Genomic DNA, 17,493 nt, shown 5'->3' with positions numbered 1-17,493 from the left:
ATCATTCATAACATAAAGTTGGTATTAATTACACAAATAAATAAATTGATAAACATCACAGCCTTAGTTGGCATTAGACTGATGAACTGGGGGTGGGGGGGGGGGGGGGTGGGGGGGGGGGGGGGTGGGGGGGGGGGGGGGTGGGGGGGGGGGGGGGTGGGGGGGGGGGGGGGTGGGGGGGGGGGGGGTCGGCAAAGGTGCTGACATGTGAGGGAGATGCCCATGCTGCTTTCAATTTTGCTGCTACTGTTAGAGTGCCCAGTCATATTTTTCTGGTAATATTTAGGATTACCATTTTGGAATTACTAGATTTACTTCACTTTGTTATTTATTAGCATTCATATGTAGGGCCAAATTGTTGAGAAAAGCCATTCTGTTTTCAAACTTAAAACAATATTACACACTGTTATAAAATTAATAAGGATATCAGCATTTTTTTTAACAAATTGCAAAAGTGCTGATATAGTTTTTGGTTATGAACTTAGTTTTTTCTTTTGTAATATGATTTCTTTTAGTAACAGATTGTTAAATTCTTTATCAATTTTATATAAATCAACAGAAATAAAAATTAATAGTAACTAAACTAAAAATTAGCAATAATAAGGAACAGGTAAATGGGGTGTATTGCACGCTATTAACCCCTTGCGGAAAAAACAGAGGCACTGCCCGTTTTGCTGTAGTTCTACTAATGGACGAATACACTGTCCCAGATATAACTGTCCTCAACCAAGTCAAATTTCTGGGCTTAACACTTGACAGTGGGCTTTGGTGGACTGAACATGTAAACACAATCTCCAATAAGATAAGTACTGGAATATACATTATTGAACGTATAAAAACAGTCTGTACTCAAGCAATTGTTGAGTGTCATATAAGATATGGCTTAATCATCTGGGGTAATTCTACTGGAAACCTGAATAAGATTCTAATACTGCAAAAAAGAGCAGTTAGATCCCTTGCCAATCTTGAGCCTCAACAAACCTGCAGGGAAGCATTCAAAACTCTGGGGATACTCACTGTACCAGCTCTTTATATTTACGAATCTATCTTACATGTTTCCCGACTCAATCTGCAAACCCTTGAAGATGTCCACAACTACAAAACACGCCATACCTCTAGATATATACTGCCCCAGCATTGAACAGCTCTTTTTGAGAAAAAGCCATCCTATGCAGGAAGAAAATTTAGAAATCTACTACTGGAGAACTTACAAAGTCTAACTGGAAAGGCACTAAAGGAACCGCAAAAAATGTCCTTCTTAAGAAGATAATTTACAACATAGAAGAGTTCAAGGAAGATGTATTAACTCTCTTTATATGTATAAACTCTCACTATATGTATATCTTATACTATATTCTATTGTAAAACTTGACAAAATTACTGTACTTAATGTTCATGTAATAAAGATTTTTGACAGGCACAGCACAGCTGGCGTATTATTTCATATTTTGCTGAGGTATTAGTTTCAGCGGGTTCTACTGACTCTGCATTGTGCTGCTACCTCCTGGGAAATAGTTTTAAACTATTTGAAAATATGTGGGTTTGATTTTAAATATGTGGGTAAAGTGCGATTAAATAATGTAATCAGCTGTTTAGGCCTCATTTTCGTGTGAAAATGCGTAAACTTTTATTACTTTGGATTGAGTTGCTAGGTTATAGTTTTGAAACAATAAGTGAATTTAGTACTGTTTACTTTTCTGATGGCTGCAAGTACAAGTGGACTACAAATTAATGACTAGTGATACACTAGATGCCGATTTAACATCCAGTGATGAAGGGACCAATTTGCCTCTTCCACCTGATCTAGGCCTCGATATCCCTAACAATAGCGATCTGTATAAATGTTATTTTTTTACAGTTTATTGAAGTAAAAATAATATTACAAAACAAAAGACATAAGTTAAGATACACATATTAAATAAAACAATTATGATTTGATAAAACTAACAGCTTTAAAATATACAACATAAAACTTGAGGTTTTGTTTTAAAAACAACAAAATATTTGTTTTACATATTAAATTTTGAAGTAAAAATGTAATGGTGTAGCCAAAACCATTGTTTTACTCTATATTTAAAACAAACATAAAACAATTATGCATTACTTTATTTTTATTCATAGTAAAACGTGTTTGAAAAATACAACATTGTGCTTTAACTGAAAGTTTAAATACAACCCGATTAAGAAATTAGTACTTTTTAATGAGTTCCGGAAGAGTTAAAACAACTTCATATTAAGCTTAACGTCAACACAGACTTTACACAGCAACAAAAGGCAACCATCATCTTAATTTACAAGATTTATTTTGCAATGAAATCAGGTTCAAAAGGTTTTGTAACAATCTAGAGGTGCACATGTCAAAGACCAACACTATTGGGCGATAAAGGAATTTCATTCAGTCTAAATACAAACTCATTGCATCGTGAGAGCAGAGCCAGCTGGCTTGACATCAGAAATCATGTGTCTTTATTGTGTGTCCTGAAGTTAGAATGGAAATGGTCAACCATTGAATGGGATACAGATAGTGAAAATATAATCACAATTAATTAATTGTTACATTGTTTTAGAGGTAGTATTTTTTTATTCAAAACTAGGTTTTTGGGGGTAAGCTAAAAATTAAAATGATTTATAATATAAAAAACTTAACCAAGTGACCGTCTTAGATTATACTGTACATGCATAAGAAATTTTGACAAAATTTGTCAATCAATGCTTCTGAAAATGTTTTCAAAAGAAATATTTTCACTGAAAACAAACATTTGCTTTTTTGGACCATCACTATACTTTTTGTGTATACTGTGTATGGGAGGAAAGTAAAAAGTACAGAATATATACCAGAAAAAATACCATGGTAATATTAACGCTTTGAGTGCCGCAGCGTTTTGCTATATGATATATGCATAAAATGCCAAGTGAAAATGCCTGATTCTGCAAGGGTCTGGTTACAAATTCATAACAAATTTATTTATTGGTATGATGTCTTGGGTTTTTGTTTTTTTAGATAAATAAATATATATATATATATATATATAATACATTGATCACTTATTTAACGTTTTTATACAAATAAAAAAAATTCACTAACAAAAACTTTATGAGCAAAAACATTTTATTTTTTATTTTGACACAAATTAGTGTTATTGAAATATTTTATTTTTTCACTTTTAGTTGTTCTATCTTATACTCCATTTAATTCTTTACAAAAAGACATATAATTTTTTTTATCTTATAAATAAAGTTTGGAAAATAAATATGAAAATATGGACAACTACAAAACTAGAAATTTTCTAACCTAACCTAATTTAACACTCTGTGTATTGTCTACACTGCTAATGCTTAAATCTAATGCCTGCAATACTTGGTCTTCATTGTCAGCAATGTTTTTACGACTCATTGTTGGACATATAATTGTTTACAAAAAGACATAACATTTTTTTTATCTTATAAATAAAGTTTGGAAAATAAATATGAAAATATGAACCACTACAAAACTAGAAATTTTCTAACCTAACCTAATCTAACGCTCTGTGTATTTCATTTCTGTGTAGGTTTTCATTGTCAGCAATGTTTTTACGACTCATTGTTTATAAATATCACTGAACAAACACAAAAAACATAAAAACTATACAAATGTATTTAGTAAAGTACTAGATGCTTACGATCGCTGTAACTCATGGTCAAGTCATTGTTTTACTTACACACAGACTAGAACAACATACACAAACGAAATAATTTGAAGATACTAACACTACAACAAACCCATTTACACTTAAAAACTTTCAATATCATTTGTGAATTAAACAGCAGCGCAAACAAAACATGTGACGGCTCGTCCGCGTAGCGGTCGATTCTAAACTCAACTTACACGCTCACTTTACAACCACCGTAAAAGTCAGAATCTAACCAGAATGTAACAAAACCTACATCAAAAGTTAGCCTTGAAGCCCTTGTACATGTAACATTAAGTACAGTAATTTTGTCAAGTTTTACAATAGAATATAGTATAAGATATACATATAGTGAGAGTTTATACATACATATAGAGAGAGTTAATACATCTTCCTTGAACGTTGAAGCCTTTGGAATGCGTATGTATAGTCATTGAACCAATTTTTTTTTTTTTTTTTTTCCTTGGGGCGGCCTACTGCCATGCACTTAAGCCTCAAGGGCTTTTTGCGCACCCCGTAAACACCATGAGGCCCACCAGTCTACAACTTCAGCAGTCTACAACAAACCGCCGAAAACAACCTATCAAGTCCTCCTGGGAAAATTCACCACCCCTGTCCAAGCTACCAAAGATGGCATACCGCTCTCTTGCTATTGCAGGGCAATCAAAGAGCAGGTGCTCAGCAGTCTCCTCCTGCTCATTACACCTTCCACAGAGCGGATCCTCCTGAAGGATGCCAACTCTGTGTAGATGCTTCCTCAGGTGACCATGCCCCGTAATGAGACCAATGACCTTAGAAGACATTGATCTGTTTAATGAGAGAAGGTCCGAAGCCACCTTGGAGGAAGGTGACTGTAATACCATTCTACTCACTCTCAAACCCGGATGCAACCTCCACCTTCTCCCATGCTCCGCACGAATCCATTTCGAGACAACCCTATGGGATTCACACCTTGGAACACCTCAGAACGGTTGAGGGCCCGTCATAATTGTTGCTGAGCCCTGGTTGGCCAGGGCATCAGCTCTTTCGTTCCCAAGAATCCCCTCATGACCAGGAACCCAACAAACGGTTACATTGTTGATTCTGGCAAGGGAGGAAGGAAACGATCTGATAGCAATCCCAAACCAGTTTGGATTTGATCGCACAAGAATCCAGCGCCATCAGCGCTGCCTGACTGTCCGTGAAAATGTTAATCGTCTTGCCCCTATATCGCAGACGACGAAGATTCTCACGAGCACATTCCATAATGGCTGCGACCTCCGCTTGAAAAGACTGTCGGATACGGACCCATAGGAACCACCAGCTCCCTACATGGTCTCACTCCCAGAATTCCAGCGCCTGTGACGCTTTTTTTTTTTTTTGGAGCCGTCTGTGTACCATTCAAGCTCCGCTGGTGGAAGAGGTTTGTTCCCCTCTGACCAATCATCCCTTGAGGGTAAAATAATCCTAAAGGGTTTGTCAAAGGAAAACTTTTGTGGCATCTGATCAGAGATCATGTGCAAAACATCCTCCTGTATCAGAGTGCTAATTCTGCAGTGCCCACCGCTGCAGCCCGACTAGAGTCCCATCTGCTGAAGACAGTAGGCACTCCTCCTGGCCATAGCTCGAATGACAATGTCCAGGGGGGCGAGATTAAGACAGGCCAGAGCCGCGCCTGGCGCACTAGGAAAAGTCCCAGTGATAGCAAGGCAGGCCATCCTTAGATGAACCAATTTAGATAAATACTATATAAAATATAAGCGTTACTGCAGAAATCGCTAACAGCGATTCTGGCATTTCTTGCATATAATGCAGGATCGCTGACAGCGATGCTCCGGCACTCAAAGGGTTAATTTTATAAAGATAAGATTTCAGATAGAACACACATTTTGTAACGAGTATGAAATCGAGAAATCATCAATATTTTATAATGTATTATGTGTGTTCTTAGTTATTTTTACCTCATGCCAAAACTTGTGAGTTGACACTTTTTAAACAAGTCAAAGTGAAAGATGTAAAATACAAAAACTTAATTCTCGTAACTAATGTTTTTCCAGTCGCAACAACGGATATGCAATCTCCACACCAAGCAGTGAGCAGTACAGGGGAGACGGTATTGCAGGTCGAGCTGAAGGTTACGGCATAGCAGCGATCCGGGTTGATGGTAACGACGTACTGGCAGTTTACAACGGTACAAAAGCTGCAAGACAGTATGCTGTCAAAGAAAACAAACCTGTTATAATTGAAGCTATGACCTACAGGTGCATTGTATACACATTCATATATACTTAAGTTTTGCATAAAATTACTACATTTAAAAATAGTTAATAAAATTTAGTAGTTATAGAGTAGATGACATTTTTTGATAAAAGCTTTTCTTTTTGTCAGATTAAGTTTGATAAAAACTCAGATATTTCAGAGTAAATTACCTGTAATAAAAATTGTTTTTAGAGGTTTGTCACTAAGCAGACGTCCATTTTTGTTCTCTGAGGACAAAAAGCTTATATATTGCACCTAGTCCTATTAGGACCTTGCGATGCTTCTGGAGTGACAGGATATTCTGGATGGGTAAGGTTCGGGGTTAGGGATCCTTCTATCCAAGATCCATGAGGAAGAATTCAGGGCACCAATCTCGTCATGTCCCCTCGAAAGAAGAGGAGGCCAGCTGTGAACCAGCCTTTCCAGTTATAAACCAGGCAGGGAGTGGCACACCCTTGTGTTTAGACTAGCAAGAACCCCTGACACTTAGGGAACGAACCCCACCAACTCCAACAGTCATCTCCCGCAGTAGATAGACCTATCGAATTATCTTTGCACACCAGAATCTTGACATTTGCATTTAGTGATGTGCTGCTCCTAGACATCCATAAGGTTGCTCAAATTAGTGACATCGGTTTTTGCTGTGCCTAGTGGTAGGCTTGGTATAAACCAGCCAGAAATGATCCTGGGTAAGCTAACGTCCATACATGGTACTTTTGTAGTCATGTATTTTTAAAAAGTTTTTCAACAAAATAGTGTTATATGAGTCTATCATGTTCATGACAACGGCTTATTTCCGGACTGCTTTATTTTCCGTCGATCTTTTCAGTAATAATTCTGTCTGTCTGCCTGAGAGCTGTAAAAATTTTTGTCTGTAGGACATTTTGAGAATGAAATGAATGAAGTTGGAATTTTGCATGCAACTTCAGTGAAATGTTACGTGACATGTGGTTTGATGTATTGTTACATTGTAATTTATATGTTTAGGGTTGGTCACCACAGCACATCTGACGACAGCAGTGCCTACAGGCCAGTGGAGGAAGTGCAGCAGTGGGAACAGGACAGCCCAATAGCCAGGTTCAGGCTTTATCTTGAGGCTCAGGGCTGGTGGAATTCTCAGGCTCAGCAGGAGTTTCTTACCTCAGCCAAGAAACAGGTGAGAACTGATAACATCTTCTGTACATTGTGATCTAGATTTATAGAATCGTTGATGGTTATCAGTGAGGAAAAGTTATTTATTAATAGCTGACATATATGGCCAACAATAATAAGTGTTTGTTGTATATGTCTGTGACTGTGTATCTGTAGGTGTGTTACTGTTGTTTACTAATACTTCCTTTATTGCATGTTAAGAATTTAATAAATTATAATGGTGGTAATTCCTAGTATGAGGTGATATTAGAAAGTTCCCGGACTAGGTGTGCTAATTTTTGTTTTCTTACCTGTGCTATTACTTTATTAGATTTTATCCCCTTTGAAATAAGCTCTATTTCAGTTGATACAATGAACCCAATATTTTGTCTGTGATTAGGAAACAGTGTCAAAACGGTGACCTTTCATATGCATTTTCATAATTGGGACTGGCTTGTACAGTCACTTCTAAAAAAATGGTAAGAACAGTCCAGGAACTTGATATCATGTTGTATTTATGAAACAGTTTAAGTTGTACAACTGTACTCAAGCATCTCTTGATAAAAATAATCATCCACTTGTATAAATAATTCAAATAAATGCATTTTTCAGAAACTTTTTTTGATTTTTGATTTGGGTGACTTACCAAACAAGTCTGGTCTCAGATATAGAACGGTTGTACATTATATGAACATAGATGCAATGGCGATATACCCTACTATTTCCTGTTGTCGACATGGCTGTGCCCCTAGGAAGACATGCCACGGTTTTTCAGGCGGAGGTCAAGCAATAGACTCATGTTCCAGAAGACTCCCACAGTTGAGGACAAAAGGATTATCATACCTAATACTTTCTGATAGTCAGGCTGCACTGAAGGCACTGGATACCTGTTCAATTGATTCGAAAGCGGTCTGGGAATGCAGGAATGCTCTAGCAGAGCTGGCAACAAATAACAGAGTAAACACTCGGTTGGGTACTGGGTCATGAAGGTATTCATGGGAATGAAAAAGCGAACATCCTAGCCAAAAAGGGAGCAGCAGAATCCACATTGGTGGGGCCTGAGCCAGGTTGTGGGATAGCCTTCTCCAACATTAAAGCTCTGGTCAAAGATTGGGAAAAGAGGACAAGACACAAGAATTGGAGTAGAGCCTCAGGTTTAAGAATATCCAAAATGTTTATCTCTCCTTACGCAAAGGGTGGACAGCTCTCCTAGACCAGAATAAGGAGGATATAAGACTGATATTAGGAATGTTGACAGGACATAGCCCTCTGAGGAAGCACCTTTTGAAAGTAGGCCTTAGTCAGAGCAGCGAATGTAGACTCTGTGGAGAAGAGGAGGAGTCAGTGGAGCACATTTGGTTGGATTGTCCTGCCATCGCAGAGACTCGGAAAAGATACTTGGGAGCATATCTCCTCAGCCCCAAGGACATTAGAGAACAGGAGCCCTTAAATCTGATTGGTTTTTGCAAAAGCCTCGGTCTTTGAGGGCACAAATTAAATAAGGGAGGTGCAAAAGTGCAAAAAAAAAAAAAAAAAAAACCTATTTCCTGTGCCAAAAATGTGTACTGGTTGTCTACTTCAAGCGTGTACTGGTTGAAGTAGATGTGTGATGTCCTATCTGATTGCTTAGTATTAGTAGTCACAAAAATCTGCTTGCTGCTGCGAAGCTATAAAAATAGCAAATAAACCTCTCTCTCGGATGGCAAAGTGAAATGCCAATTGCAAGGTTTTTATTTTATTCACGTACCTAGTATCTTCACCCATCACTATACGGAACCTAGTGGCAGTTGGAAATCTTATAAGCCAGCTACATTAATTTATGGAGACATCTGACGTTTGGCATTTTGGCAGTTTATCAAAACTCTGTGCAATAAATTTAACGCTGGCACTAAAAGGGTTCAAAATATCTCCTCTGAAGACAGGAAAAATAGAAAATACATTTTAATTCATTCTCACAAGAAATTCTAGTTGTTTAAAGTACAGTAGAATTTAACCCTCCATCAGGCGCTTAAAATTAGAAACACCATCAGGCGCTCACGGAGGTTTCCTCCAGGTTAGCAAATAATGGATATCATAGTCGTTTTAAACTGTTTTTATTTGTTTAAATATTCATACTGATTTAATTAAAATGTAATATATTCATTTTTAGAAATTAAATAAAAATTACTCTCTTATGTAATGAATTTTCCAAATAAGAAATTCAAAATCTTAAAAAATGTTATTGTATAATAACAACATGATTTATTTTAAGGAATAATGCAATTAATTGTAAAAATGTTTAACCTACTGTAATAATATATGGAAATTAACTTAGTTTTTAACTTCTTACAAAAACAAAATTACTTCAATTCTTGAGATATTATACAATTGTTATGTCAATTATTACTCTAAAATCAAAATGTATTCTTTTACTAAACATTTTTTTAAACACTACACAAAGTTTCAAAACATTTTCCTTCTGGTTCTTATAACGACAATGTTCACTCCATAAACAGTACTGAAATGTTCCCTAGCACACACGGGTACTGTACTGACAAGTCTCTCGTCTTCATTCTCCATTTCACAGAATTCAAATAAAATATATTGTAAAATTTAAAAAGAAACCATCACAGGTCATACATTTAGGCGCATACGGATTATTACTCCATAAAAACTAAACACTATAAGTCGCTCACGGAGATTTCGTCCAAGCACCACAAACACAACATCGGGCGCTCACGGAGGAATCGTCCAGTCTCGCACGGAAGTAAACCTCATACTGACAGATTTTGACAAAGATAAGCGGGAGACTATTGTTTCGCTTCCCCGAAAGATGCTCGTGAAGTACACTGCGGGAAACGACTGCCAACATCAGAAAAGTAGTACTATTTTTAATAATAAAAAATACACGGAGGAAAAACTTCGTTTAACGCCCGATGTAGGGTTAAAGCTATCTTGAGATCAGATCCATGAGAATTTGGCTGAAGATGAGGATATGATTTTTCTACAGCAAATGTATAGAGTATGATTAAAGGGAATGACATATTTTCATACCAAAAGGTGAAATTTCCTTATGTAATTTTAATTTTAAATATTCCACTTTCCTAAGTTACATTTCACTAAAACAAAGTCGGTTGATTAATACCATCATTCCTGAAAGTTACAATTCATATACATTTTGTACAAAGAAATCTTATCCTTTTCAGCTGACTAGAAAGTTGGCTAAAGTTACTGCTTTAAATGCTTATAATCCTTTGTGGAGTGATAGATATTTCTCTTGTATACAGGGAAGTTATCTTAAAGGGCAAGGTTCTGATGTTAAAAAATTAACCAAACTAAAAACCGATTATATGTCAGGGCATGAGAAAATAAAATTGGATTTCAACGGCCTTGATAGTTTGCCATTCCAATACTATAGTGTGAACAATACAATAAAGAAGGAAATTTAGTTTCTGTTAGCTTATATTCTAGTATTTCAAATGGTTCTTCGATCATGTTGACATATATGTATGTGTATGTGTGTGTGTGTGTGTGTGTGTGTGTGTGTGTGTGTGCGTGCGTATGTGTGTGTGTGTGTGTGTGTGTGTGTGTGTGTGTGTGTTTCAGTTATTTTTTTGATCCCGTTTTACCCAACATAAGGATGGACTGAAATTTGTATTAGTGTAAAATTAGGCTATATGTATAATTATCTCCAAATCAAACTGCATCTTAAATTTGCATCGTGTTGGAATAAAAAATTATTTAGTGCTAATAATAAGGGTCATGCTTTATTAGTAAGAGACTCTTCATCTTTGCGTTCAATCTTCTTATCATGATAATTTATTAGTGCTACACAGTTTTTGTTAGGTTTTTTCTATTAAGACTTGAATATCTATGTATTGTTCTTTAATTATAAACTACTGACGACTGCTTTAAATAGTTTTGATGTTGCCCACAATATAGATGGTTACAAATACAAAAAATGATACTATAGATAAACCGCTCGCAAAAAAACCTGTGCAGATGCAAATATCTGAGCAGCCAAGGGCAGTTGGGGCCCCCCCTCCAGTGGTAGGGAGTGGGACAAGTATCTCCTCCTCCCTATATTATCAGCTGTGTGGATCGTGTCTGGCTCGCACCATTTTGTTTCCACTGCAGCTACCTATATTGTATTTTTGTGTTTAGGCCTATACAAGCGTAAAATATCAATTGAACAGACTTATGTAGTCATAGACGTATCCAGGGAGCTTGTGTTTTGGTGTGAGGTTAGCCGTGCAGTGGCATTGGTGGGGAGACTGGGAGAGGGTGGCATCACAGCGGCGGAGGGGTATTTACCCCATCCTGCGTGAACTAAAATCGCCCAGTGTCTTTTTGTAAGCGGTGTACCTATAATTTATAGCATACACAGAGACTTTTCTGTTAATATTAATTTACTTGACTTGAGCAGTTAAGGTGGGACAGCCCCTTCACCTCTATAGTTGTTATATCCCACCTGCAATTATCTGTTGTCTACATTCAAAAATACAACATTGTGGACACTAACTGTGTTTGAGGTCTTATCTGTATTCTTGCTTGTAGTTTTATAAAATAATTATTGAATCTAATAATATTAAAATTACAATTATAGGTGTTGGAAGAATTCTCAAAATCTGAAAAGAAGCTTAAACCAGAATGGCAGGAAATGTTCAACGATGTTTACTATGAAATGCCTGATCACCTTGCGTAAGTATTTTCATACAGTAGTCTAACATATTTTTAATTAATATTTTTCAATGGAAATTCAGCATAAAGTTATACAAATCCCATTAATTATGATTTAATTCATTGTTTTAGACTTACTAAGAGATTAGAATCTCATAAATATACATAGTTAATAATGTTGTAAGAAAAGTAACCAACATAAATCTTTTTACTAAAAACGTACATTTTGTGTGTGTTTATATAATAGGTAAAATATTGCACAAAATTATTTTGATACATAAAAAAGTTAGTACGCCATGGTTCCCATTATGACTCACAACAGGCACCTGGGTAGTAAGGGTTGCAGCAGCCTCCTGTAGAAGTGAGTCTGAAGTGAGTGTTAAGGGTCAATAATCTTTTAGGAGCCATGACCCTCCTAACAGCGTAGTGTTGGAGGGTAGAGTCTATAATTCATCATGTTAACAAGTTATATGAACTGCTAGTAGGCCTTTTCACCCTCCACAATCTAACTTGTGCCTACATTAACCCTTTTAGTGCCAGACAAAAAATCAAAAGTTGGTCTGAGAAATGCCAGTGATTTTTCACATGATACTACTGAAGGATGCCAGGCCTATTTCAGCCGTTTTGCAGTATTTTACTAAAAAAATTGTAAAAATTACAAATATTGAGATATTTTCCTAATGTTTTCATTGTTTTGCAGTAAAATAAATTCCCTTATAAAAAACTATAAAGCAAATTATATTTCTAAATGTAATGAACTTAAAAAAAATTTAAATAGTAGACATTTTACACACAGTTTTTATATTTTTCCAGTTTCACATGAAAAATAGTACTTTAAAAAAAAATATTTCACTATAACACATACTATCACTTGAAAGAGGAATTAAAACTGAATAAACACATAAAAAGTTTTGGTTAATATTTGAAAAACAAAAAAAATCATGTTAATTTTTTTAGAAAGTTACATTTTTACTTTTTTGTGTTATTTACACTAATTAGCTTCTTTATAAAGCTTATAATATTTTCCACTATGAAACCAAAAATTCTCTGAAACTACTTTCTACTTAAAAAATAATGTACATTTTGTAAAATATTTAAAAAAAATTTACACACTTTTGTACATAGGTATTATAGTTAGGCGGACTTTCAGCAGATTCGTCACTCAAAGCACCATCACTCAAATCATCTGATTCTAATACGGCAAGAACTGTATTCTCGCTAAGTGGAGATCGCGAGCGTTTTCATTTTATTGAAGTTTACTTTTTATGTTAGTAAAACATTGTTAGTAAACTATTTAAACAAACACTGTGGAAGCAGCAACACAAACAACCAAACACAGAGGTTAGACGTGAACTATCAGCTGACACAAAAATTTGTCTGATGCAACCATCACGGCCATTTCTATCATTGCTAAACACCTGACTAACTTTACGATATTACTATTATTATTTTTTTTATGTAGATTGGTTCATTCTGATTGTTTGTATACCAACAAATTTATAACAAGTTAAAAAATGATTGCGGTATGACTTTTACTCCGAACGTCCGTATATACGGACGTCGGCATTCTTCGGTAGTTATTCAAACGTCCGTATATACGGACGCTGGCATTTCTCGGTAGTTTTTCAAACGTCCGTATATATGGACGTTGGCACTAAAAGGGTTAAAATTACAATAATATCTTAGTTATATTTTTCCAGTTTTTTTCCTCAAGCATTATTATATACCTCATTTGACATTCGCTCACACTATACACTTTATATTAGGTACTAAAAATAATTGTATCTATTTTAGTATGATTACGAGTAGCCTCACAAATGATTTGTGTCTAAGGCCATTGTATTGTAATAAGCCACAATATAACAAATATATTGCTTTCACAATTACAGTATGTATAGTTGAAGAGACATATGTTTATTGCCTATCTATGTCATGTCATTGTTATTTTATTAAATCAATGAAATGTTTACAGGAAACAGATGAAATACATGGAAAACCACGTGAAACTTTATAAAGATAAATATCCAGTAAAGGACTTCAAAACCACTATCTAAATGAATTTATCCCTGCATTATGTGACTTAAAAAAGGAAATTTTACTAGGTTATCATTAGTTATTTTGGTTTAATCAATTTGGGTATAATATTTGTTATGTTGTTTCTTTAATTAGGTTTATACATTAAAGAAAAGTTGTGGTTAAGGCAGGTGATCGGGTTGACTAAATTTTGTTTTCGGTTGATGTATAGGATAGGCATGATAAAAAGTTTTATGTTATAATCCCATCCAAACAAATGTGAATTTTAGATCATTGTCAGTGTTGTGGCATTCCAAATTTATGAACTTTAACCCTCCAGGTGCTGACATCGCGTAGCGCGATGTTAGCGTACCTGTTTCCAGTGCTGACCTCGCGGAGCGCGATGTCAGAAACGCGATCTCTTTAAACCACGCTAGTGGCTATATATTACGGAATATCACGAACTATTTTATATAGTATTAAACTAGAAGAAATGCGGAACTCGTTATACTCTATGGAGCACGTCTTTGCTCAAAGACCGGCGCTATACGACAGCTGTTTCTAAGCGTATGTTTATTTCCAAGTCATACGGTTCGGTCGTCGTTCTGTTTATTGCTGTTCCGTCGTTGTTTGCATCATACCTTTGGTGTTGTAGTTGACTATTACTGTTTTATATTGTGTTTTATTGTAAAAATGAGTGAATTAAGTAGGTCTAGTGCAATAAGGAATGTGAAAGGTGTTACAATGTAGTACACAATGTTTCAAATATCACTGATTTTTTTACGTGTTACAATTTATCGTTTTTTTGCTCTGAGTGAATTCTGTCAATATGTAAACCCATAAGATGTATATACTTTTGGGTTCATTATTAAATTACCTACAACTTGTATATCTTGGATTTTTATTTTCATAACTTTGGTGAAATGATATCTAAGCTCAAAGTGAAAAAATAAAAACTTTTTTTTTTTTTTTTGTCAAGATTTACATTCAGCAATATTTTACCATGTAAAGGTAAGTCATATAAGTATTATTATCATATTCTGTGATCTTTCCTGAAAATAATGATATATAATATGTAGTATTTACATTAAGGTAACAGTATATAAAAAAAAACTTTCTAAACGCTTGCAAACATACTGAAAAATGCCCAGCACTTAAGGCAGTTCTAACCAGCACTTGGAGGGTTAACAGGGTATACGGTTGTATATACAGGGTTACCATTTAAAAATTTAACTGTATTATATCTCAAGCCGTATTATAGTTTTGATATTGAAATCAAATTGTAAATGTTTATAATTCTTAGTTACTAAGCAAAATGTTTTAATTAATCTGTGATATTTTATACAACAATTCTGAGTAGTCTGTGGAAATAGATTATAACCAGTAGATCTTGTTTTAAATATTTTAACAAGTGAATTATTTATACTTTTTAATAAGACTTTGATGTAATGATTTTATTAAGGTGTTATTTTATAGAAGAGATAACATTTTCATTCCAATTTACAGTTCTGTGATAATTATTTACACAATATTTATTATTTATCAATTTTCTCAGGTGTGTTATTTTCCAAGAAAGTTTATATTTTATACATTACCAAGTTTTATTACTTTACAGTATATTAAAATTGTAATACCATATGAGTGATTTCATTGTTATTTGTGATGAAATTTTAATAGATTCTTATATTTTACGTAACATTGTTTTACGATGTTTTCACTTTAAGAGCATTTTTATTTTTAATACAACATTCTCACATTTAGAGTATCCTAAGGGTATCTGGGGAGGTGGATTATTGAATAGACATTATGTAATTAAGTTGTTATTTGTTAATGTTTGTATTTTTAAACTGAAAGTTATTACATGAATGAATGTATAGTAATTTTAAGCTTCAGGCCAAAGGTTATGTATTTAGCAGCTTAATAGATCTGTTAACCCTTAAATACAGGAGTTACTTTGGATCATACTACTTCCTGTTGTGGGCTAATTTTCTGTTTGTGTGAGTAGGGATTTTTAACATATTGTATGAAGTTTTAAATTAAAAAATAAACCTGTTTTTACCTGAAATTTGTAACTTATAATATTTTCTGCCATTATTTACATCTACAGTATTCATTACAAAACCTACCTAACTTAAATACTTATTGATCACTATTTATACATTAATAAAATATTAAAAAAAGAACGTTTTTGATAATCTGTGTTTTGTAAAAGACTATAAAAATTAAATTCTTTAAATGAATACAATGGGAATAAAACTTGAATAACACAATGTAAAAACACACGAGTAACAGCAACAACAAATGGGATGTTCTATATGTTTGGCACTCAGCTGATTCAAGTCATCTGTTTGGTTAAAAAAACTATATAAATAATAGAAAGGATAACATAGTAATGACAAAGATAGATTGATTAGCCTCTATATAGTCAGACAAATAACTGTGTGAAAACATTCCGACTGCTACCTATAGATGGCATACAGGAATAATCTCCAAAAATACCTTAAACTACTGCAGGACTCTGTGTTTGATATAGACTGTCACATGAAACTGCTTTGAAAAGTTAATTAGGTGGTGTCTAGATAATTTAAATATAATTCAAGAAAAAATAAACTACCCACTTATACAAAACGTATTCTAATAAAAACTGAATGCCGACCTATGCACCAAAATGTCTGTTCAGTTATTGGTTCCACTCATCTGAGTTAGTTGTATTAAGATAAGGTTTAAATTTTAGAATTATACAGGACTCAATAACTCTACAAATTCCTGGTTCTTGGGCTTGGGTTCTACAAATGACTGACCAGAATCAGAGGACTCTCGTAATAGTTATGAAATGTCACAAATCCGTTATAGTTTGGTCTACCGTAAAATATATTGAACTAATGCCATAAAAATACCTAACAAAAATCTTGAAAGATTTAAAATGTTAATATTGGCTAAATATTCTTTCATTTTTTCGGGATTTTAAATAAAAGGTATTAAATGAAAAATACAAATCCTGTATACAAAATAATAATTTAATAAAAACTAATTATCATTGATTATTTAAAAAATTCTAAGAAATAGTCAAGGTCATAAAATATAAAATGAAGACCAAAGTATGTGGAGGCAATTTTTATAAAATATTGTGTCATACATTTGAATAAGCCCATCTAAAATGTATGTATCAGAAATTAAAAAAAAAAAACACTCTTACCACTAACTTTCCTTAAAAATTAACACAAAATCAAATTTATTTTGACAGCACTCCTTCTCTAATAACTCTGAATCTTAATACTTTTTATTAAAAGATCTGAAAAATAAAAATTTTTTATTTAAAGTATAAAACATGTTGATAGTTTCAAAATAACTCAAATTTTTTCTAACAACAATGTAATTAAGTACCCAATTTCTTTACAATACAGGAAGTATGAAGTGTAAATGTATAAATTTTACTGGTGTGATTTCAATAATGTAGTGCTGTAAATATCATTAAGGCCAGGGTTGCCTTAGTTTTTAGAGATCTGCCTATGATCTGTTGTCATTTGCTACTCTTACTCGTATATTTTTGGACCGTTCCTCAAAACAAGAGTGGACAATTTTGTTATTATCATTTCAAGTCCATACAAATTTATTAGTTTTAATTTTAATAAAACAAATTCAGAGTATATGAGATAATGAGATCTATTCCGAAAAAATATAAACTTTACAAACAAGATTATTAAGGAATACAAGTTGCGTGGTTATATAAAACTAAACAATAAACAAGGAAAGGTCTGATAACAGTCCGGTTTTCTCTGAAAAG

The 17,493-nt window shown here is 34.1% G+C and overlaps 1 protein-coding gene across 1 annotated transcript; it reads left to right on the top strand.

The window, feature by feature from the left end:
• The first annotated feature begins 213 nt into the window (after positions 1-213).
• On the top strand, positions 214-14,036 carry LOC124360718 (2-oxoisovalerate dehydrogenase subunit alpha, mitochondrial-like). The gene is made up of 5 exons (XM_046814556.1): positions 214-275; positions 5,705-5,908; positions 6,894-7,062; positions 11,623-11,717; positions 13,669-14,036. The coding sequence occupies exons 1-5, from the start codon at positions 217-219 to the stop codon at positions 13,748-13,750; spliced, it is 609 nt and encodes a 202-aa protein (XP_046670512.1). The 5' UTR covers positions 214-216; the 3' UTR covers positions 13,751-14,036.
• Positions 14,037-17,493: the final 3,457 nt, after the last annotated feature.

This window comes from Homalodisca vitripennis, chromosome 4, assembly GCF_021130785.1.
Source record: "Homalodisca vitripennis isolate AUS2020 chromosome 4, UT_GWSS_2.1, whole genome shotgun sequence".
Taxonomy (NCBI): Eukaryota; Metazoa; Arthropoda; class Insecta; order Hemiptera; family Cicadellidae; genus Homalodisca; species Homalodisca vitripennis.
Note: the sequence above shows the minus strand (reverse complement) of the source record. Positions and strands in the feature narration are given on the sequence as shown.

Coding starts and splice junctions, on each gene's coding strand:
- LOC124360718 (XM_046814556.1), top strand. CDS start 217: ATGCCCATGCTGCTTTCAATTTTGCTGCTACTGTTAGAGTGCCCAGTC. Junction 276..5,704: donor TGCCCAGTCATATTTTTCTG/GTAATATTTAGG, acceptor ATGTTTTTCCAG/TCGCAACAACGGATATGCAA. Junction 5,909..6,893: donor ATTGAAGCTATGACCTACAG/GTGCATTGTATA, acceptor TTATATGTTTAG/GGTTGGTCACCACAGCACAT.